The sequence below is a fragment of the Pelobates fuscus genome, chromosome 1, assembly GCF_036172605.1.
Source record: "Pelobates fuscus isolate aPelFus1 chromosome 1, aPelFus1.pri, whole genome shotgun sequence".
NCBI lineage: Eukaryota > Metazoa > Chordata > Amphibia > Anura > Pelobatidae > Pelobates > Pelobates fuscus.
Genome location: NC_086317.1, coordinates 243163266 through 243185935, shown reverse-complemented (window position 1 = coordinate 243185935; position 22670 = coordinate 243163266). Strand labels below are relative to the sequence as shown.

Below are 22670 nucleotides of genomic sequence, written 5' to 3'. Positions count from 1 at the left end.
ACTTTAAACTTTTATGCATACTTCACATACACATAAGCACTAAAATGATCAGCGTTCAGGATTAACCCTTATATGGACAGCAAAGGCTAACATGTTGATCACATTTAAGGAATAATACGTATTGCACTTGCATTAGTCAACACAGTGCTCAAGATTTCCACTCTCCATTAGACTCTGGAAAGTGCAGGCTGTTACTGTAGACTATATTGCCTCTAATCAACCCAAATAAATGCAAAACACAAAAATGTCCCTGATATACCCTGATCAAGATATTCTGTTACCATTTCTATCGAGACACCAGTTGTTTGTAGAAGATGATTGCGAGCCAGACAGAGGAGAAACTGTTGCCAGAGGCTAAAGGATGATCTCCCTCTTCCAACCAACATTAAGACACATAGAGAAGTCAATGATTGGACCATTTTGCTGCATGAAAAACGCATGCGTTTGGTTTGACCTGATGAGGGAAGGCAGAGAGGGAGGAAGGATTTTTTATTTATTGACATTTGACAGTCTGGAAAAGAGTTCTGGTCTCCCAAAGTCACGTGCAACTAGCCCCCAGCACAAATTGTAAAATGTCTCTGGATGTGCAGCATTTCAAGCTAATTTTTGGACTCCAAATGCCATAACAACTTCAAACCGCTGAAGTGGTCATGGTTGTTGGATCAATCCTTTAAGAGTCTTCTGGCCAATGCAAATTGTGGACACTTTTATTGTGCTATTTTTTTGTGAGTTTTGTTTAATTATATTTTAACTGTCATTGTTATTAAAATTACTACACTATATATATTCTTTCTTCTTTTATATATATCATATATGTTATTATTTATATATATATATATATATACACAGCGATATTCTTGGCACTCACCCCTCAATGAACATAATGTTGCAATCTGCCTGGGTGCAACCTTGGCGTCAATATGTAGAAAAGTGGAACAAAGGTGCACTCACAGGTCTTCATCCAAGTGGTATTTTTATTCTTAGTTGTAGTTTACAAGTGTAGAGAAATAAATCAACGTTTCGACCCCATGCCGGGTCTTTTTCAAGATGAAAAAGACCCGGCATGGGGTCGAAACGTTGATTTATTTCTCTACACTTGTAAACTACAACTAAGAATAAAAATACCACTTGGATGAAGACCTGTGAGTGCACCTTTGTTCCACTTTTCTATATATATATATATATATATATATATACATATATAGAAAATTCAGAGGGATGGTTGCACTCACGTGATTTAAAAGTCCAAAGTTTAATGGAAAAATTAAAAAATATCCAAGATCAACGTTTCAGTCACTACTGACTTTCATCAGGATGATCCTGATGAAAGTCAGTAGTGACTGAAACATTGATCTTGGATATTTTTTTATTTTTCCATTAAACTTTGGACTTTTAAATCACGTGAGTGCAACCATCCCTCTGAATTTTCTGGATATCGAAGCTGTTCTTTTTGGTTGGCACCCGGCTCTCAAGGGAATTTTAAGCGTGAGTGCAGGAGCAATATTGTTTTGTATATACATATTTATATATGTATATATATATATATATTTGTGTGAAGGGCTCATGATGGTATAGAGTAATAAGACCTTAATAAGTGTAGGATGGTATAAAAGTAGCAAGTCGGTTGTGGTGTGCCGGAACCGACGATGAGGTAGGCCTGTAAATAAAGAGGGCCCACCAAGAAGAAATGTAATAAAAAGGAGTTTGATAAAGAGGAGTGGGTGGGAGGGTGATGCAACGCTAACCTCGAAGGTATGGAGCCAGGTAAGGGGTGTCCCTTAAGTAGGGAAAGGGTGTGTCATACGCCCCTCCCACAAACACAGGCCAAAAGGCCTTACTACTTGTGTGAAGGGCTCATGATGGTATAGAGTAATAAGACCTTAATAAGTGTAGGATGGTATAAAAGTAGCAAGTCGGTTGTGGTGTTCCGGAACCGACGATGAGGTAGGCCTGTAAATAAAGAGGGCAAAAATAGAAATTTCAATATTTAATACAAACCACCAAGGATATATACTTTTAACAAGACATGTTCTGAAAAGCATTTCTTACTTCTTGTACAGGGTCAGGAATGTATCGTGTGTAAGCGGATGATTTCCAGCGCCCCAGTGTCTTGATAACATGAACCGGTATGTTTACACTGGAGGCTGTGGAGGCCGCTCCTATGCGGAAGGAATGGCCTGAATAGTTTGCTGGCTTGAGTCCCAGCTGTGTTAGTAATGACCTGACGTAGGTCATGAAGGTGGTAGTCGTGAGTACTGAACCTCGTAGAACAAAAAGTGGTTGTGATGGTGGTGCCTTGTTATTCTCTGTATAAGAGTCCAGTATTTGGACGGGGCACCATCTGTTGTGTGTCGGATAGTACTTAACCTCTACTGGTGGTGCATGTTGATTGTTTTTGGAATGAGGTAGTGTCAGGATATAATAGTCCATATGTTTGGTTAAGTGCGAGTGAAGCAGGAGGTGAGTGGATTGTGTTGTATTGATGGCGGTAAATTCTCTAGGTCTCAAAAACCCATAAAAAGCCACATAAATTGCTGTCTTGATGACTAGAGTTGTGTTGATGGAAAAGGGTTTTAGATCTAGTAGTTGTGATAATTCTTTAAAGATATGAAAATCTATAGGAAGCCTCTGTGCTGTGTACAGGGGTTCGGATCTTTGTATACCCCTAAGGATGTTCTTAATTTGGTATGATGACATAAAACTTGAGTTGTTGGGTTGTAATGTTAGCATGTGATGTTGGATGCCTGTTAGATATAGTTTGATTGTGTTGTAAGAAAGTTTGAGTTTGATGTGGCAAAAAGAGGCAAAACCTAAAAATGATGTCATGATGAACGGTTGTAATATGTTGTGTTCCAAAAGGAATCTTTTAAATAAAATGAAAGCTCTGTCGTAGGTTTTCCGGGTATTTGCGGATAGAGCTAGTTGGGACAACGTTCTGCAATGTTGCATGATAGCGTCTAGTCCATTACTAGCTGATGGAACAGTGGAGTGGCCGTGGCTGTGAGCGCGGCTGACGGGAGAAGTTGATGAAAGGCCTGGAATTTAAAACGAGACAAATTATCAGCTGCCTCGTTACATATACCTGGAATATGAACACAATGCAAGAAGAAATTATGACATGCTGCCAACCAAGTGAGTTTCCTCAGAAATCTCATGATAGTAAGGGATTTGGAGCGACCTTTGTTAATAATGTAACAGGTTGCTTGGTTGTCTGAGTAACACCTTACTGATGAACCTGTCCATAGATGTCCCCATGCCACGGCAGCCGCCACGATGGGATATATCTCAAACAGAGCTGAGGTAGAGGAAAAACGCTCCAGGTCCTGAACCTCTGAAGGCCAGCTGCCCCAAAGCCATTCGTTCCCAAATATCGCTGCAAAACCTGTGGTAGACGCCGCGTCTGACCAAACAGTAGGAGAGGTGTCAGACAATGGAGGGAGGAACATGCTTTTACCATTCCAGGTGGTTAAAAAGTTTCTCCACATGAGTAGGTCTGCCGTGGCTTGGGTATCTAGAGATAATCTGTGTGCATCATGTAGAAACAGTGGGAACAAGCTGAGGAGACGTGAAATGAAAGCACGGCCTTGAGGTATAATACGCATGGCAAAATTGAGTGACCCCAGTAAAGATTGTAATTCTTTGCGGTTACAAGTGCGTCGTTGTATATAAAGATTGATGTTTGTCAGGATGTTTTCTACCTTAGTGCGTGGCAGGCTAGCTTGCATGTTGGCCGAGTCTAGCATGATGCCCAGGAATGTGATGATGGTATCTGGGCCTTCGGTCTTGGTAGGGGAGACTGGGACCCCCAACTGGTTGAATAGGCTGACGGTTTCTTTGAGGCTACTGGGAGGGGAAGAATTCTACTCGACCAGTAGGAAATCGTCCAGATAATGTATGACTGTAGGGCATCTGGATATATTGAGTAGTAACCAGCATAGGGTTTCGGCAAATGTGTCAAATATGGCTGGACTACTTTTAGAACCAAAAGTTAGGCGTGAGAAAAAGTAGTAGTTCCCTGCCCATTTGATGCCATGTAGGTGCCACAGTGTGGGGTGGATTGGTAGTAGTTTGAAAGCATTCGTTATGTCAGTCTTGCTGAGCCATGCACCAACTCCTGCCTGTATGATAGCCGTAAAGGCGTGATCTATAGTGGAATATTGCAGGGAGAATTCCTCCGATGGTATTAGGGAGTTAAGACTAGGAGTGGTAGAGGTGTGTGGTGCCGATAAATCGATAATAAGTCTCTGCTTGTTGGAAGATTTCCCTGTGACAACCCCGATAGGGTTTGTCCTCCATGTAGTGAAAGGAGGGGATTGAAAAGGTCCCAATAAGAAACCTTCTGTGACTTCTTTAGCTATGAGTGTGTCAACAGCTGTAGGGTTGTGTTGGGCGGATTGTAGATTTGGACATTCCAGGATTCCTGAAGGCATATGTATGATACCCGTGGGGAATCCTTCTGATAGACCAGAGATTATGAAATCTACTAAATGTGTAGATGGATGCTGTGACAGAAATGTCGCAAGTAGGGATATGTTTATAGACGTTAGGTATTGTTTAGGATACATTTTATTGGGACACATGATTTTAGCATGTGCCCTAAAACATTTTGAGCATATATGCAATAAACGACAACCGCTGTAATTACATGTTCCAACATTAAAGTTATTACATATCTGAGATTTGCCCAGAAACTTGATAGGCCTTCCCAGTTTGTCTTTAGATATTTTATCCATAGGACCAGCGGAGCTAGGTACTTGCAAGTGGGTTAGCAGTGGTGCTCGTTAGCAGTGGTGGGACAAAAATTTGCGGAATGAGACATGGAGGAGCAGTATGCACAAGCAGGCGTCCTTAGACCTGCAAAGTGTCTGCAGAAAATCACTGTGTCAATCTTGCTCCAGTTGGACCTTGTCCCGTACTGTGAGAAGGCGCCTGACACTTTCGCAGAAAAAGATCTATGGTAATCATAGAATGCCGATCCACCATATTTATTGCCCAGGTCCACCAGCCTGTGCATATACATGTCAAATTCCTCATGCCTGTGTGGGTAAACTGCACATATGACATCCCGGTAGATGCCAAAGGCCAACACAAATTCCGGGATGGTGAGTTTCCTATTTAGGCGTGCATCCCTGGACTTGACCACCACAGAAATATCCTCATACGCATAAGTTTTATGCTCCACTACATCCTGGGAGGCAATAAGTAGTGAAGCTAAGTTGACATCTTTACCTTCCAGCATGTCTTTCTTAAGGTGCTCAGGTATCATATGGGCAGGGTTAACCTCCTGCCCGTCAGAGGTGGTGGCTGGAGAAACTAGTGGCAACTCGACCAGTGGCGGAGGGGTCGCGGTGGCTGACCCAGCCAAGGTAAGGGCTGTGGTGACCGATTCCAGTTTCTCCAGCCTGGAGTTGACCTTGCCCATGGATGACATGAGGGATGTTAGCATGCCGTGTATATCTGTCGGGTTAGATTGGCTAGTCCCTTCCCCTGCATCAGTGTTATCGGTTGAGGCGTGCAACAATTTGTACAGTTCTGCTTTCCTGGCCGTAGCGGGGAAAGGAATATGTTGCCTCCTGAGTTCGCTGGTTATGCGAGGGATTGTCCAGGACCTGAATGATGCAGGACTAGCCATGTCTTCTTCCGGTGATGGGGTGTTTGGTCTAGCCGGAGTGCTCGGGATGGAGAAATCCTCTACCCCTTCTTGAGACATACTAGAGAAAATATACCGTTAGTGTTGAACCCCAGGGGATGTACTGGCGGGCTAATTATGCCGTTTAAGGCGAAAAAATTAATCTTGTTCTTTGGTGACAGGTGAGGCCCTGCTAGTTGCCAAGTGGCTATGAGAGGCTCTATCTATGCGTTGGCGCGAGGGGATATTGAGGCCACCCATCGCAGTGGCAGGAATTCGTAGGCCTCTCGGTGACAATAAAAGAAAAAACAGGGGAAGGGAGTGACAGGTGACGCCCTCTCTATACTTTGCGAGGCGGCTAACTTACGTGTGGCTCGAGGGGTGTTTGCCTCCGAAACGTTGAGGCGGGGTGTTGGCCTCGCGGACCTCTAAACTATAGGCGGTATGCCAAGAGGGGAGATACCTATTTGGGCCTATACCCCTAGCTTGCCAGTACTCTATGTCCTATTTAGGGAGAACGTATGTGATACATGAGCAGGCTTACGTACCTGATAGTATGTATACGTATATGATGCGTCAGGTATAGAAAACCTGGATAAACCTAAATGGGTAGAAATAGATATGATAGTATGAGAAATGGATCCTGTGATACTAACGTAGACTAGATATGCTGTAGTTGATTTTATTAACCGTAGGTGTTGAAGGGGGAAAATGTAGAGCATGGTAGTAACCAGCCTGATTTGTTATGGAGTAAAACAGTAACGCAGGGATTTAGCTTTGTAGTGGCTACGTATAATGTGTATACATGGTGACCAATTTAAAAATATATATGGCCATGCTACTGTAGTAATCATGGTGCAGGGAGTATTGGTTTAGGTGAGGTATAAAATATGAAAATTGACCATATGCAGAAAAAGTTGACGTATGAGAGGTTAAACAAAAAGTGTGATTCAACCCGAAAGTTTGTGATGTTGGGACCGTGTTCTTGTATACTCGATATATCGTTTGAGTACATGCAGAAAGGTCAGAAATTGTACGTGCCATGTAATCGGGTGTACATGGTTATGACAACGTAATATACAGAAATAACTTTAGAGAAAGCTTATCACATTTATGTACTATACCTATTATCTGATTAATGTAAAACCTGAACTATTATACAAAGGCAAAATAACATGAAACATAAAGAGATCTAAGTAACATATCATAGATTGTACCTAAAACAGGTAACTAACCGACCTATATCTATATATATATACGTATATAATGCTGTATTTGAAGATATGAAAGGAATAGCGATGTGAATGGCATGAGTAACAGCCGAAAGCATATATATCGCTTGAATGACCTGAACTGTATGATACAGAAATAGGCGAAAGATTTGTGTTTTGGAAATACAAAACCGAAAGCCAGTCATTTCAAATAAGTACATATGATATGAGTAAGTGCATAGAAAACGAAGTGGGTACTTTGTAAATGAGTACCAATCGTATAAAAACTACCGAAAGGATTTTTAGCCGAAAGTGCGGCTGGCGGTAAAGTGTTAAGGCCGTAAAGTAAGGCCCGTTTAACAGCGCGACGCCGTGGGAATGATCCAGGCGTCGAACTTACGATTTTGAAGTAACTAGGACGTAGTCAGCGACGAAGACCGGATTTGTGAGGAGCTGGACGGGCGGAAAACCTGTAAGGAATCCTGGACACAGCTACACCAGACGAAAATCGCGGGTTTTTTGAAAAGCAAGATGGCGCCGCACGTGAACCGGAAGTGGATTCTCATGCAACGCTGACCTCGAAGGTATGGAGCCAGGTAAGGGGTGTCCCGTAAGTAGGGAAAGGGTGTGTCATACGCCCCTCCCACAAACACAGGCCAAAAGGCCTTACTACATATATATACATATATATTATGAGAGTCTTGCTACCTAATTGATGTTTTGAGATCACTGGTATATGATTATAAATTATATGAACTAAGGGTTTTTGATATACATATTGTTGGCACTTTATTTTTGTGAGTGAATATTTAGCCTTGCCGAGTACAAATTTGTGTTTTCCATATCTAATAAAACTGAACTTCATCTTTAATGAACCAAACCAAAGATTGGATTTTAAGCTGTGCCTTTCTAATCATACTCTATGTTATAGTACGAAGTGCAATATTATTTCTCTCTAGAAATACAAAATAGATTGATAATATCTGTCTAGCCGTGTTTCTATTCAAAGCATTGCAAGATTTTCTAATTTATTAATCTTTGCCTCGATTTCATGGGGAGGTGGCTATTTCATGTATTTAATAATAATGAAAAGTTAGGACTTGGCAGTGAACAGGTTAATTTTCAAATATAACTCGAGCAAGAATGTAAATGGGGGGCAGTATGCCATGGCTAATGGACTTAAGCTAATCATGCAGTAGAAATAAAGGGACATAAAAAGCCATTAGGAATGCCTGGTGATCTGTAATGTCTTATTATTTCTGGCTAATCAATACACTAATTAAATGATTTCTAGTGCCAGGGCGGCGGTGACGGGTTTTATGGCCGACTGATCGGTTACATGACACACTTACAGGTGTGTGTTAATTTTATGTATTTTGGAACCAGTGCAACATTGGCTGTATAGTTACAAGAAGGGGAAAGAGTGAGATTGATAATAGATAGAATTTAATAAAAGATGGATAGATAAAAGATAGCTATATACAAGTCTATATCTAGATGGTATTTGAAATTATAGATCTTAATTTTAGTAATGACAGGAGGCGAATACAGTGGCGTACTAAGGGGGGTCAGGGGGACGGCCCGCTCCGGGTGCCACTGACTAGGGGGGTGCCATGACGTCCAGTGTCATGTGTCACCCCCCATCATTACGCTGCGGCGGCTGCGCACAGCCGCAGCACCTTTGCGGCCCGGCGGGACTTACTTCAAGGAGAAGGGGGAGGAGTGTTGCGGGCCGCGGCGTCGCGCAACATGATGACGTCGTGCGCAGCGCCGTCAGCCCGCCTTCTCGGATATCCAGCTGAAGGTTCCAATATCCGGGCGGTGAGGCACCCAGTCGGTCAAGGCATCATCAAAATATGAGTAGATTAATTAAGGGGGCTGTATTAATTAAGGGGGGAGTGAGGATTAATTAAGGGGGTGTATTAATTAAGGGAGCTGTATTAATTAAGGGGGGAGTGAGGATTAATTAAGGGGGTGTATTAATTAAGGGGGCTGTATTAATTAAGGGGGGGAGTGAGGATTAATTAAGGGGGTGTATTAATAAAGGGGGCTGTATTAATTAAGGGGGGAGTGAGGATTAATTAAGGGGGTGTATTAATTAAGGGGGCTGTATTAATTAAGGGGGGAGTGAGGATTAATAAGGGGGCTGTATTAATTAAGGGGGGAGTGAGGATTAATTAAGGGCGTGTATTAATTAATGGGGGAGTGAGGATTAATTAAGGGGGTGTATTAAGGGGGTGAGGATTAATTAAGGGGGTGTATTAATTAAGGGGGGAGTGAGGATTAATTAAGGGGGTGTATTAAGGGGGGTGTGGATTAATTAAGGGGGTGTATTAAGGGGTGAGGATTAATTAAGGGGGTGTATTAATTAAGGGGGAGTGAGGATTAATTAAGGGGGTGTATTAATTAAGGGGGGTGTGGATTAATTAAGGGGGCTGTATTAATTAAGGGGGGAGTGAGGATTAATTAAGGGGGGTGAGGATTGATCAAGGGGGGTGTATTAATTAATGGGGGTGAGTATTAATTAAGGGGGAGTGAGGATTAATTAAGGGGGTGTATTAATTAAGGGGTGTGTGGATTAATTAAGGGGGCTGTATTAATTAAGGGGGCTGTATTAATTAAGGGGGGAGTGAGGATTAATTAAGGGGGGTGAGGATTGATCAAGGGGGGTGTATTAATTAAGGGGGGAGTGATGATTAATTAAGGGGGTGTGAGGATTAATTAAGGGGTTGTATTAATTAAGGGGGTGTGGATTAATTAAGGGGGCTGTATTAATTAAGGGGGGAGTGAGGATTAATTAAGGGGGGTGTATTAATTAAGGGGGAGTGAGGATTAATTAAGGGGGTGTATTAATTAAGGGGGAGTGAGGATTAATTAAGGGGGTGTGAGGATTAATTAAGGGGGTGTATTAATTAAGGGGTGTGTGGATTAATTAAGGGGGCTGTATTAATTAAGGGGGGAGTGAGGATTAATTAAGGGGGGTGTATTAATTAAGGGGGAGTGAGGATTAATTAAGGGGGTGTATTAATTAAGGGGGAGTGAGGATTAATTAAGGGGGGTGTATTAATTTGGGGGGGTGCATTAATTTGGGGGGGTGTATTAATTAAGGGGGAGTGAGGATTAATTAAGGGGGAGTGAGGATTAATTAAGGGGGAGTGAGGATTAATTAAGGGGGGTGTATTAATTAAGGGGGGAGTGAGGATTAATTAAGGGGGGGTGTATTAATTAAGGAGGAGTGAGGATTAATTAAGGGGGTAGTGAGGATTAATTAAGGGGGTGTATTAATAAGGGGGGTGTATTAATTAAGGGGGAGTGAGGATTAATTAAGGGGGTGTATTAATTAAGGGGTGTGTGGATTAATTAAGGCGGGTGTATTAATTTGGGGGGGTGTATTAATTTGGGGGGGTGTATTAATTAAGGGGGAGTGAGGATTAATTAAGGGGGAGTAAGGATTAATTAAGGGGGTGTATTAATTAAGGGGGAGTGAGGATTAATTAAGGGGGGAGTGAGGATTAATTAAGGGGGGTGTATTAATTTGGGGGGTGTATTAATTTGGGGGGGTGTATTAATTAAGGGGGAGTGAGGATTAATTAAGGGGGAGTGAGAATTAAATAAGGGGGAGTGAGGATTAATTAAGGGGGGTGTAATAATTAAGGGGGGAGTGAGGATTAATTAAGGGGGGGTGTATTAATTAAGGAGGAGTGAGGATTAATTAAGGGGGTGTATTAATAAGGGGGGTGTATTAATTAAGGGGGAGTGAGGATTAATTAAGGGGGTGTATTAATTAAGGGGTGTGTGGATTAATTAAGGCGGGTGTATTAATTAAGGGGGGGTGTATTAATTAATGGGGTGTATTAATTAAGGGGGAGTGAGGATTAATTAAGGGGGGTGGATTAATTAAGGGGGGTGGATTAATTAAGGGGTGTGTGGATTAATTAAGGGGTGTGTATTGATTAAGGGTGTGTGTATTAATTAAGGGGGTGTATTAATTAAGGGGGGTGTGGATTAATTAAGGGGGGTGTATTAATTAAGGGGGGTGTGGATTAATGAAGGGGGTGTATTAATTAAGGGGGTGTATTAATTAAGGGGGAGTGAGGATTAATTAAGGGGGGTATATTTATTAAGGGGGGTGTGGATTAATTAAGGGGGGTGTATTAATTAAGGGGGTGTGTATTAATTAAGGGGGTGTATTAATTAAGGGGGGGGTGGATTAATTAAGGGGGTGTATTAATTAAGGGGGTGTGGATTAATGAAGGGGGTGTATTAATTAAGGGGGAGTGAGGATTAATTAAGGGGGGTATATTTATTAAGGGGGTTGTGGATTAATTAAGGGGGGTGTATTAATTAAGGGGGAGTGATGATTAATTAATGGGGTGTATTAATTAAGGGGGTGTGGATTAATTAAGGGGGGTGTATTAATTAAGGGGGTGAGGATTAATTAAAGGGGTGTATTAATTAAGGGGGGTGTATTAATTAAGGGGGAGTGAGGATTAATTAAGGGGTGTGTGGATTAATTGAGGGGGGTGTATTAATTAAGGGGTGTGTGGATTAATTAAGGGGGGGTATTAATTAAGGGGGGTGTATTAATTAAGGGGGGTGTATTAAGGGGTGTGTGGATTAATTAATGGGGGTGTATTAATTAAGGGGGGAGTGAGGATTAATTAAAAGGGGCTGTGGATTAAAGAATTAAAGGGGGAGGTTTAAATAATGGGGGTGCAGGGGTTTTTTGATTAAGGGGGTTGCAGTATTCTATTTATTAAGGGAGGATGTGCACTGCAGATTTTTGTTTTTTGTTAAGGGGGTGTGCAGGGTTTTTATAAGGGGGGTGTGCAGGTTTTTTGTTATTAAGAGGGGTTGTGCACGTTTTTGTTTTTTATTAAGGGGGTGTGCAGGATTTTATGTGTAGGGAGTGAATGAAATTTATGTGATCGGGGTGCAGGGTTTTTATGTGTAGGGAGTGTATGAAATTTATGTGATCGGGGTGCAGGGTTTTTATATGAAGGGCGAGACAAGGGGCTTTGTAGAAAGGGGCAGGGCAGGAGTTTTCTAGAAGGTTCTCACCAGCCCCTTTCTACAAAAGCACTGGTCTTCCCCCTTCTACAAAACTGGCGCATTTTAAAAATTTTACAAGCAGTTTACAAATGTGTGCAATAAATATTATTGAAAACATTGAAAAAAAATGTGGGTGTTTTCTTACATTTTTATTGGGGGGGGGGGTGAGGGGGTGCCACACTCAGGGTCCGCCCCGGGTGCCAAATGCTCTAGGTACGCCCCTGGGCGAATATTTGCATAACTCTTTACTGAAAATCTCCAGCAGCACAGAAACAAAACAACCAATCAGAATAAAGTCAGGTGATACATAAAAGGCCGTGACAGTCTCATCACTTCCTCTTTCTTTGAAGTGAATATTAAACAGGTAGTGTGATGTAATTCCAGTAAAATACAAGTTTAGCAGGCTAAGATTGCCACAAGGCATATGTATGTATATGTGTTTGTAGTATCAGTTACTTAATTACACGTAGCTAAGATACTGTCATCACTGTACTGACCAGGTGCAGGAATGTAAGAACTGGAATTACGCGTCCCTCTCCTTTGTATCAGATGAGCCACGTGGTTAGACCGGATGGATGAGTTTAGACTCTATTCATTAAATAGGTTAAGGGTATGTGTGGGTGTAGTTAATTGTGGGAGGAGCTACAGTGCTATATAAGGAATGTACTCTATGTATTCAGTACTCAGACTTTGCTGTATTTTGGTGACGCTAGTCCCTCTGAGTCCCGATCGGTGATCCAATAAAGAATCTCTTCCTTCCTGAAGAAACCTGTGTCCATCTCTCTGTGCTTGGCTTCCGTCAGTTTCTCCGGTATCATTTGGTGCATTGGCCGGGAAGCTCATCGTTCAACGGTAGCTGAGAGGCAGAGGCGTGAGACGGTCTATCTTTGCCCACGTTCTCTACGGCTGCACCCCTGAACTTCTGCGTGGACCTCCCTTCGTCTCGGCGCCACTGGTCTGTTGTCCAGGAGATCATCGGCCTCTACGTGAGAAGTGCTGGGGTGTCCCCGTCGATGAGTGTGAACTCAGGTTCAGGAACGAGGAGGTAAGATAACTGCTGTTTTAGACGGCAGGACCCGCTAGGGGTATACCGATTGTGCGGTAGGCCCAAAGGGGTTTTTGAATCTGTATCTGCCCCCTCTGTCGGAGGGAAGGAGCGAAGGCGCACCGCTCGATCGAACGCTCTTTAGTCAGACCGTTTGATTTGGTTAGTCAGGCGGGGTCCTGGTGTAAATAGCCCTAGCCGGACACCGGTGTCTTGTCTAGACTAGCGTTCTAGGGTGTATATTACGTTCGCTAGGTCGGAGGGACCGGGAGACTAAGCGGCGCCTGTGTAAATTCGGTTCGCTAGTTCTCATCCTATCTGGGCTAAGTGGGAAGGCGTGTAAATTTGGAACCCACTAGACTTTTGATAGTACGACTAAGAGGCGCCTGTGTAAATTCGGTTCTCTAGCTCGCTATGTATATGTGGTGATTGGGCAGTGTGGCTAACCAAAACGGGTGTATATAGTTTTAGGTAGTCCATTCAAGGTACTGGCCAATAGTTTAGTTGGGAATTGTAAATGTGTTAACGATTGTTTTAGTAAAGTGTATATCTTGTTAGATAGCGCGAGCTCAGCCGTCTAGCGAGAGTGTTAATAGTGTGTTGCTGTATTATAGTGCACGGTACCATAACCCTGTATATTTACTGACATTATATAATAAGTACTAATCATTGTCGTCCATTGCATGTTTAACACCATAACCACTAATAATTGTATTGTGACCTTAACTTGTGCTTTGACCTATGCTAACCGTACTGTAACCGCTATTTGTAAAAGACGATGTTACTGGGGTGTGTTATAGACGGGTAATTCGTATATAGAGAATTATAGCGTGGGTGACTGTGTAGTTACGCCAAAGGGCATAATATTGATTATATAGTGACTGGTGTAGCAGCTGTGTGTGTACGGGAATTCCCTGAGTGTTTATTGTTATTGTGTACGTTTCACTTGGTAACCGTACCACGTGGTGCTGTTGCCAGAGGAAACGGGTGTGACTGTTGAATAGTACGCATGTATAGTAATCGTTGTCGACGACGTTCCACTGTTAAATATGGGTGCGTCGCAGTCAACGATTCCGGATCCCTTAGGATGTATGGTTAAGAATTTTAAAAAGGGATTCAAAGTTTGTGATTTTGGGGTTAAGATGTCCCCTGTACGTTTGGTCACTTTGTGCACTAGGGAGTGGCCTACTTTGGTTGCGGCATGGCCGCCACGTGGCAGTTTGGATCCAACTCTGGTACAGCGCTTACACGTGGCTGTATCAGGTAGGCCTGAACTTTACGGCCAGTTTCCTTATATTGATTGTTGGAGACAGGCCGTAAATGACTCGCCAAAATGGCTCCGGACATGCCACGAGGAACAGTGTCGCCTCATGGTAGCTAGGACTTGTTCGTCCACTAGGGCTGGTGTTAGGCCCATTTTGGACACGCCCCCTGAGTCCGAGATCCCTTTGCCGCCCCCTTACTTTCCGGTAAGAGGAAGTGACGCAAATACAGGAAGTCCTGTAACCCTTCCCTCATTACCCTCATCCACTTCCGCTTCCTCCTCCAGTACAGGATCCACCCCCCCTCGTACTAAATCTCCCCTTCCGGAACCAGAACCCACCCCCATTAGAAACGAATATCCTGATTTGGCGCCACTTCAGACTTCCGGTCAAGCTTCATCTAGCTCGGCCCGAAGTGTTCTATTCACTACCTTTTCCCAAAACCAACCTCCCACATCCCCATACCCTATATCTCCCCGACCGGAACCCATGACTGACGCTTCCCTACGTAGCCCCATCCAAACCCGACAGTTGACTGGTGCCCAACAATTAAAGCACTATCAGATGCCTCTTCGCTTAAATCCCGGGTCAGCTTATATCGATGCCGCAGGTCAAATGGCACACGCTGACCCTGTCTTCGTATATGTCCCTTTCACCACTACCGACCTTTTAAACTGGAAGACCCATAATTCCTCGTATACTGAGAAACCACAAGCCATGACTGATCTGTTCACCTCAATAGTACAGACACATAATCCGACATGGGCTGATTGCCAGCAGTTATTAATGACTTTATTTAACAATGAGGAAAGGACAAGAATAAATCAAGCAGCCATTAAAGCATTAGAGGATAGAGCCCGTGCTTTGAACCAAGCTAATCCAGCAGCATGGGCCGCAACACATTATCCCAACACTGATCCCGATTGGAACGTAAATGGTGCTGATATGGTTCAACTCAGAGCCTATAGAGACGCTATAATTGCTGGCATGAAAGCCGGAGGAAAGAAAGCCATTAACATGTCGAAGACAGTTGAGGTGATCCAGAAAAGCGATGAAGCGCCCAGTGTCTTTTATGACCGATTATTGGAGGCGTACCGCTTGTACACCCCCTTTAATCCGGAAGACGCAGACAATTCCCGAATGGTTAACTCCGCCTTTGTCAGCCAAGCTTACGGAGATATTAAGCGCAAGCTACAAAAGTTAGAAGGGTTTGCAGGTATGTCAATCTCCCAACTAATGGAGGTAGCTAATAAGGTCTATATGAATAGGGAAACAGAAAGCAAGAAAGAGGAGGAGCGCAAGATGCGTAAAAAGGCTGATATGCTAGCGGTAGCGATCGCAGGCGTAGATAAACGGGGCCCAGATAGAGGCAATAATAGATGGAGTAGGGAGCCTTTGAGTAGGGATCAGTGTGCGTATTGCAAGGAAGAAGGGCATTGGAGGAACGAATGTCCGCAAAGAGAGCAGTACGAGAGAGACCAACCCAGGGCAGGCTACGGAAACTTTAGAGGCAGAGCGAGAGGTAGAGGAGGCCCCGGAGGGAGTAATGGTTATAGAGGGAGTAATGGGAACAGAGGAAGTGTTAGGGAAGACAGATATATTCCAGCAGCGCAAAGGTCCCGCGATAGAGAAGGTAGGGACTTCGTAGGATTGGCTGACACGGTCATGGAGGACTATTGATACCGACCGGGCTCCATCCCCCTTGGTCGAGCGGAGCCTATGGTCGATGTATCAATAGGGGGGGAAAAGGAGTGCGTTCATGATCGACACTGGTGCTGAACATTCAGTGGTGACTAATCTAGTTGCTCCTCCATCTGGAAGGACTATTATTGTGATAGGAGCAACTGGAAGAAGTGCTGAAAGACCGGTTCTTAAAAGTCGACTCTGTACATTGGGAGGCCACGTAGTAAAACACCAATTCCTTTATATGCCTGAATGTCCAGTCCAATTGCTGGGACGTGATATGCTATCCAAATTACAAGCGCAGATTACGTTCCTACCAGATGGAACAACATCTTTAAAGTTTAATGGACCTTCAGGTATTATGACTTTATCCGTACCAAAGGAAGAAGAGTGGCGACTTTATACAGTGTTGACTAGCCAAAACCCTAGGAGTGATGAGACATTATTTAACATACCAGGAGTTTGGGCAGAGAACAACCCACCAGGACTGGCCCGCAATATTCCACCAATAAAAATTGAACTGAAACATGGGGTTTATCCAGTGAGCCTAAGACAATATCACATTCCGCAGAAGGCTAAGAAGAACATCCAATCCTATCTGGATAAGTTCATACGGTATGGTATCCTAAAATTCTGTACTTCCCCCTGGAACACCCCATTGCTGCCTGTTCAAAAGCCCGGCACAGATGAGTATCGACCTGTGCAGGACTTAAGAGCAGTCAATGATGCGGTTGTTAGCATACATCCAGTTGTACCCAATCCATATAACCTGCTTGCTTTAATTCCGGGCGGGGCTACTTACTTCACAGTTTTAGACCTCAAAGATGCCTTCTTTTGCCTCCGAATTGCCGCAGAAAGTCAATGTATTTTTGCTTTCCAATGGGAGAACGCTGTAACGGGCTCAAAACGCCAAATGACTTGGACAAGACTGCCCCAAGGGTTTAAAAATTCACCTACCCTATTTGGTTCAGCCCTAAGTCAAGATCTATTGGATTTCGAGTCCATCCCAGGAGAGTGTGTATTGTTACAATATGTAGATGACTTGTTGATAGCAGCAGTTACAAAAGAAATCTGTCAGCAAGCAACGCACGATCTACTACACATTCTCTGGAAGGCAGGATACAAGGTGTCTAGAAAGAAGGCTCAGTTGTGTTTGCCAACTGTCAAGTATCTAGGATTCCATATCTCTGAAGGTCAAAGAATTATGGGGCCAGAGAGAAAAGAAGCTGTCTGCCAAATACCAATACCCAAGAATAGAAGACAAGTGCGAGAATTCTTGGGGGCAGCAGGCTTCTGTAGGATATGGATTCCCAGCTATGCGATACTAGCAAAACCTCTGTACGCAGCTATCAAAGGTACAGAGCACGACCCCTTCTTATGGACCCAAGAACAGCAAACGGCATTTGAAGATGTGAAGAAGGCTTTGATGAGTGCCCCAGCATTAGGTCTACCTGATCACACACGACCATTCTACTTATATGTACACGAGCAAAGAAGAATGGCTGTGGGAGTATTGACACAGTACTTGGGATCATGGCAAAGACCTGTTGCCTACATGTCTAAACAATTGGATGCAGTGGCCAGCGGATTTCCACCTTGTCTAAGAGCCGTAGCTGCAGCCGCCCTGCTAGTAGCTGAAGCCGATAAACTCACTCTGGGTCAAGAACTTTATGTACGAGTCCCACATGCAGTACAGACGTTGTTGGATTACAAAGGAAATCATTGGTTTAGTAACAGCCGTATGACCAAGTATCAAGCAATGTTGTGTGAAAACCCAAGAGTGCATTTAGAGACTGTAAACACCTTAAATCCAGCTACCCTTTTGCCACAACCTACTGAAAGTCAACATGATTGTTTGGAAGTAATGGATGAAGTATTCTCAAGTAGACCAGATCTTCGTGATTTTCCCATCCAGAACCCCGATGTTCAATATTACACCGACGGCAGTAGTTATGTGAAAGAAGGGATCCGCTATGCAGGATATGCAGTGACAACAATAGACAAGGTGATAGAAGCTCGGCCACTGGCGAAAGGAACATCAGCACAAAAGGCAGAATTAATAGCACTAACACGAGCGTTACAATTGGCTGAAGGTTTAAGAGTAAATATCTATACGGACTCTAAGTATGCGTTTTTAACCACTCATGCCCACGGAGCTTTGTATAAAGAAAGAGGACTACTGAATTCAGAAGGCAAAGAAATCAAGTACGCAGCTGAAATCCTACAACTATTGGAAGCAGTGTGGGAGCCGAAAGAAGTCGGTATTATTCATTGTCGAGCACATCTGAGAGGTGATGGTGATGTAACCAAGGGAAATCGGATGGCAGATAGTGCAGCTAAGCGTGCTGCTGAATCAGGAAGACAGGAGTATGTGGGGCATATAGCTGCTCTTATACCAACTCCACTGTCCCAATGGACTCCAGTTTATACAGCTCAAGAAGAGGAGTGGTTAAAGACTGAACCGGGAAAGTATCTGGAGAACAAGTGGTATCAGCTAGAAGATGGAAGAATAGTTATACCAGCATCGCTAGCGGTAGAAATTGTCCAAAATTATCACAACGGGACACATTCTGGGAGAGACAGTACTGAAGAATCTCTTAGAAAACATTTCTACATACCAAGATTGTCCAACTTGACTCAGGCCATTGTACGTAGATGTGTAACGTGTGCTAAAAATAATGCAAGACAAGGACCAGTAAAGCCACCAGGAGTCCAGTTTATGGGGGGACTCCCCATGTCCGATCTACAAATAGACTTTACAGTGATGCCTAAATCGGGTGGACATCGTTACCTGCTGGTAATTGTGTGCACCTATTCAGGCTGGGTAGAAGCATGTCCTACTCGTACAGAGAAAGCAGGAGAAGTTGTGAGATTCCTGCTACGAGAAATAATACCCCGATATGGACTACCCTGTTCTATAGGATCGGACAATGGTCCAGCTTTTGTTCACCAGTGCCTACAACAACTGACTCATATGCTTGGTATAAAGTGGAGGCTTCATACTGCATATAGACCCCAGAGTTCTGGTAAGGTAGAGAGAATGAATAGAACTATAAAGAACCAGTTGGCTAAAATGTGTCAGGAAACCCAACTTAAGTGGAACGTTCTCTTACCCATAGCTTTATTGCGAATCCGCAGTACCCCTACCAGAAGGATGGGCCTCTCTCCTTTTGAAATCATGTATGGGCAACCACCTCCCGTACTTGGTAACTTAAGGGGGGACTTGAGTCAGTTGGGAGAAGGAATTACTCGGCAGCAGGTTGTAGAGTTGGGTAAAACTATGGAGGAGGTACAGAAATGGGTACAAGATAGATTACCTGTGAATATTTATCCCCCTGTTCATAGTTACCATCCAGGAGACCAAGTGTGGATTAAAGAGTGGAATACTGTACCGTTAGGGCCCAAGTGGAGAGGTCCTTATGTTGTTCTTTTGTCTACCCCTACAGCAATAAAAGTAGCAGAAGTGACTCCGTGGATACATCACTCCAGGGTTAAACCAGCAGCAGTCGATTCTTGGCAAGTTACAGCAGATCCAGAGAATCCCTGCAAGATCCGGTTAAAACGCACTACTCAGTCGGAGTAACGAGGAATTATTGTGGATTACAAATTTTATTGTTACAGGTGTGAGTGAGAAGGCCATAATAAAGCCTGTCCGCTTACCATCACATAGTGTATAAGCCAGGAAAGTCTCGAAGGGACACCTGTGAAGATGAGCAGAACTCCATTCCCTGCAGCCCCTCACATCCTGGAAGCTGAGGCGCCATCGCACGGACGAAGACTGAGGATGACGGCGAAAGATGTGCTTTTGATAGTGTTTATTTATATGTGTTTTTATATTCAGGAAGGTAGAGGTACCGACACTCCTAGCTGTGAGGTATGCATTAAGACTACGAGAACAGGTAACCATATTTCCCAAACCCTAATTTGGCATTCACAATACGAATGTAAAGGAGATGTATCGAGATGTAGATACTTAAATATAGATTATAGTGTGTGCCATTTAGGAGTAGGAGAACCTAAGTGCTTCAGTCCGGAGTATCAGCCTCGTACAATCTGGTTGACTCTCAGGAATGGAGATCCTCAGGGGACCCTAATTAATAAAACGGTGTTAGAATCCGTACATTCTTCGGGTGTTCTGCTATTTGATGCGTGTAAAGCGATATCGAGTGGTAGAAAGCCGTGGAATGTATGTGGGGATCTTAGATGGGAGAGGACGTATGGGTCTAACGATAAATATATTTGTCTCAGTAGCAAAAATAAATATGTAAGTCCTAGATGCCCAAATAGAGATTATAACTTTTGCCCATATTGGTCTTGTGTGGGGTGGGCAACTTGGGGACAGACAGTAGACAAAGACATGATAGTGACTAAGTTGCCGACTAGCCCTTATTGTAAGTCTATGGAATGCAACCCAGTCCATATACTCATTAATAACCCCGACAAGTTCTTAGATAAGTATGGAAATTTATTTGGGTTTCAAATATACGGGACGGGTTTAGATCCTGGGACATTATTGTTTATAGGAATAGAGACTGATACGGTATCCTCCCAGACTCATCAAGTATACCATTCCTTTTACGCAGAGATGAGTATAGATAATAAGATCCCCCATAATGCTAAAAACCTGTTCATCGATTTAGCTGAAAGTATTGCCGGTAGTCTTAATGTTACCAACTGCTATGTGTGTGGAGGTACTAACATGGGAGACCAATGGCCTTGGGAAGCAAAGGAGGTAATGTCCGGTTCTGAGGCAGTTGACCAATTAATATCTACACAAGCCGATTATCATATGAGTGTTAGAGGTAAATCTGAGTGGAGATTAAAGACCTCCATCATAGGTTATGTTTGCATAGCAAGGAAAGGAATAATGTATAATACTTCTGTAGGAGAATTAACTTGTCTAGGGCAAAAAGCTTATGATGATGATACAAAGAATACAACTTGGTGGTCGGCTTCAAATGTCTCAGAACCATCTAACCCGTTTGCTAGATATGCCAATTTAAAGGATGTGTGGTTTGATCTATCCATCACATCTACCTGGAGAGCCCCAGCAAATTTGTACTGGATCTGTGGTAAGAAAGCCTATTCGGAGTTGCCACAGGACTGGGAAGGGGCATGTGTGTTAGGTATGCTCAAACCATCCTTCTTCTTGTTACCGATTGAAACAGGTGAGACTTTAGGTGTTAAAGTGTATGATGTGAATCATAGGAAGAAAAGGGGACCCATAGAGATAGGCGCCTGGGAAGATGATGAATGGCCTCCCCAGCGTATTATAGATTACTATGGGCCAGCCACGTGGGCTGAGGATGGTACCTTTGGTTATAGAACCCCTATTTATATGCTCAACCGTATTATAAGATTACAGGCGGTGGTTGAGATTATCACAAATGAGACATCACAAGCGCTCAATCTTCTAGCGAAGCATAACACCAGGATGAGGACAGCAGTCTACCAAAATAGATTAGCCTTGGATTACCTTTTGGCAGTAGAGGGAGGTGTATGTGGGAAGTTTAACCTAAGTAATTGCTGTCTTCAAATAGATGACGAAGGGCAAGCAATAGCTGAGCTTACTAGCCATATGGTTAAACTAGCGCATGTGCCTACTCAGGTATGGAAAGGGTATAATCCAAGTAGTTGGTTTGGTAGCTGGTATGAGTGGTTTGGAGGGCTTAAGGCAGTGGTAGGTGGAGTCCTACTAATTTTAATGTTGTGTCTACTCCTGCCGTGTCTTATACCCTTAGTAGTTAGGTCTGTGCAAAGCCTGATAGGAACTATAGCAGAGAGGAAGGCTGCTGCACAGATAATGGCCATATATAAGTATAAGGCTTTAGATCAGGGAGAAACTATGCAGGAAGATGAGTGTTGAAAAGATTCACATCATAAGAAAAGTCTGGTCTGGTTCATGGTAACCTGAGGTATATGCAAACCAAGGTTAAGTGATGCCTCAAGTAATTGTGAAATATCAGAGGCATCAAAGGGGGGAATGTGATGTAATTCCAGTAAAATACAAGTTTAGCAGGCTAAGATTGCCACAAGGCATATGTATGTATATGTGTTTGTAGTATCAGTTACTTAATTACACGTAGCTAAGATACTGTCATCACTGTACTGACCAGGTGCAGGAATGTAAGAACTGGAATTACGCGTCCCTCTCCTTTGTATCAGATGAGCCACGTGGTTAGACCGGATGGATGAGTTTAGACTCTATTCATTAAATAGGTTAAGGGTATGTGTGGGTGTAGTTAATTGTGGGAGGAGCTACAGTGCTATATAAGGAATGTACTCTATGTATTCAGTACTCAGACTTTGCTGTATTTTGGTGACGCTAGTCCCTCTGAGTCCCGATCGGTGATCCAATAAAGAATCTCTTCCTTCCTGAAGAAACCTGTGTCCATCTCTCTGTGCTTGGCTTCCGTCAGTTTCTCCGGTATCAGTAGAAAACATAACAAGTAACTTAAGTCCAAAAAGTTCAATCAAACAGTGTTATCCCAAATCCGGGTAGGAACTTCATGCAGAAAAACGGAAAGGCGAGTCCATCTCTTGAAGAGAACTAATCACACTGAAAGAAAAAGAAAAAAAGTGAAAGGTATTTGAATTGGCAAGTTGCCCACATATAATGAACATTAAGATCACTGAAACATCTATTATGCATGTCATGATAGAAAAGAAAACGGAGTCAATTCGTTGTTAGTTCTATATAAATGAGATACATAACAATCCTATAAAGTTTAACCAGAGAAAACACAATGAACACTACATTGTCATACCTACAATTCCAGAGGGAAAAA

At 43.2% G+C, this 22670-nt stretch overlaps 1 protein-coding gene across 1 annotated transcript; it reads left to right on the top strand.

The window, feature by feature from the left end:
- Positions 1-14847: 14847 nt before the first annotated feature.
- Positions 14848-22426, top strand: LOC134613784 (uncharacterized; the record flags this gene model as incomplete). The annotated part of the gene is made up of 3 exons (XM_063457462.1): positions 14848-15312; positions 16124-18118; positions 22385-22426. Coding segments are annotated over 3 exons (2502 nt in total), but the record flags the coding sequence as incomplete, so codon positions are not given.
- Positions 22427-22670: the final 244 nt, after the last annotated feature.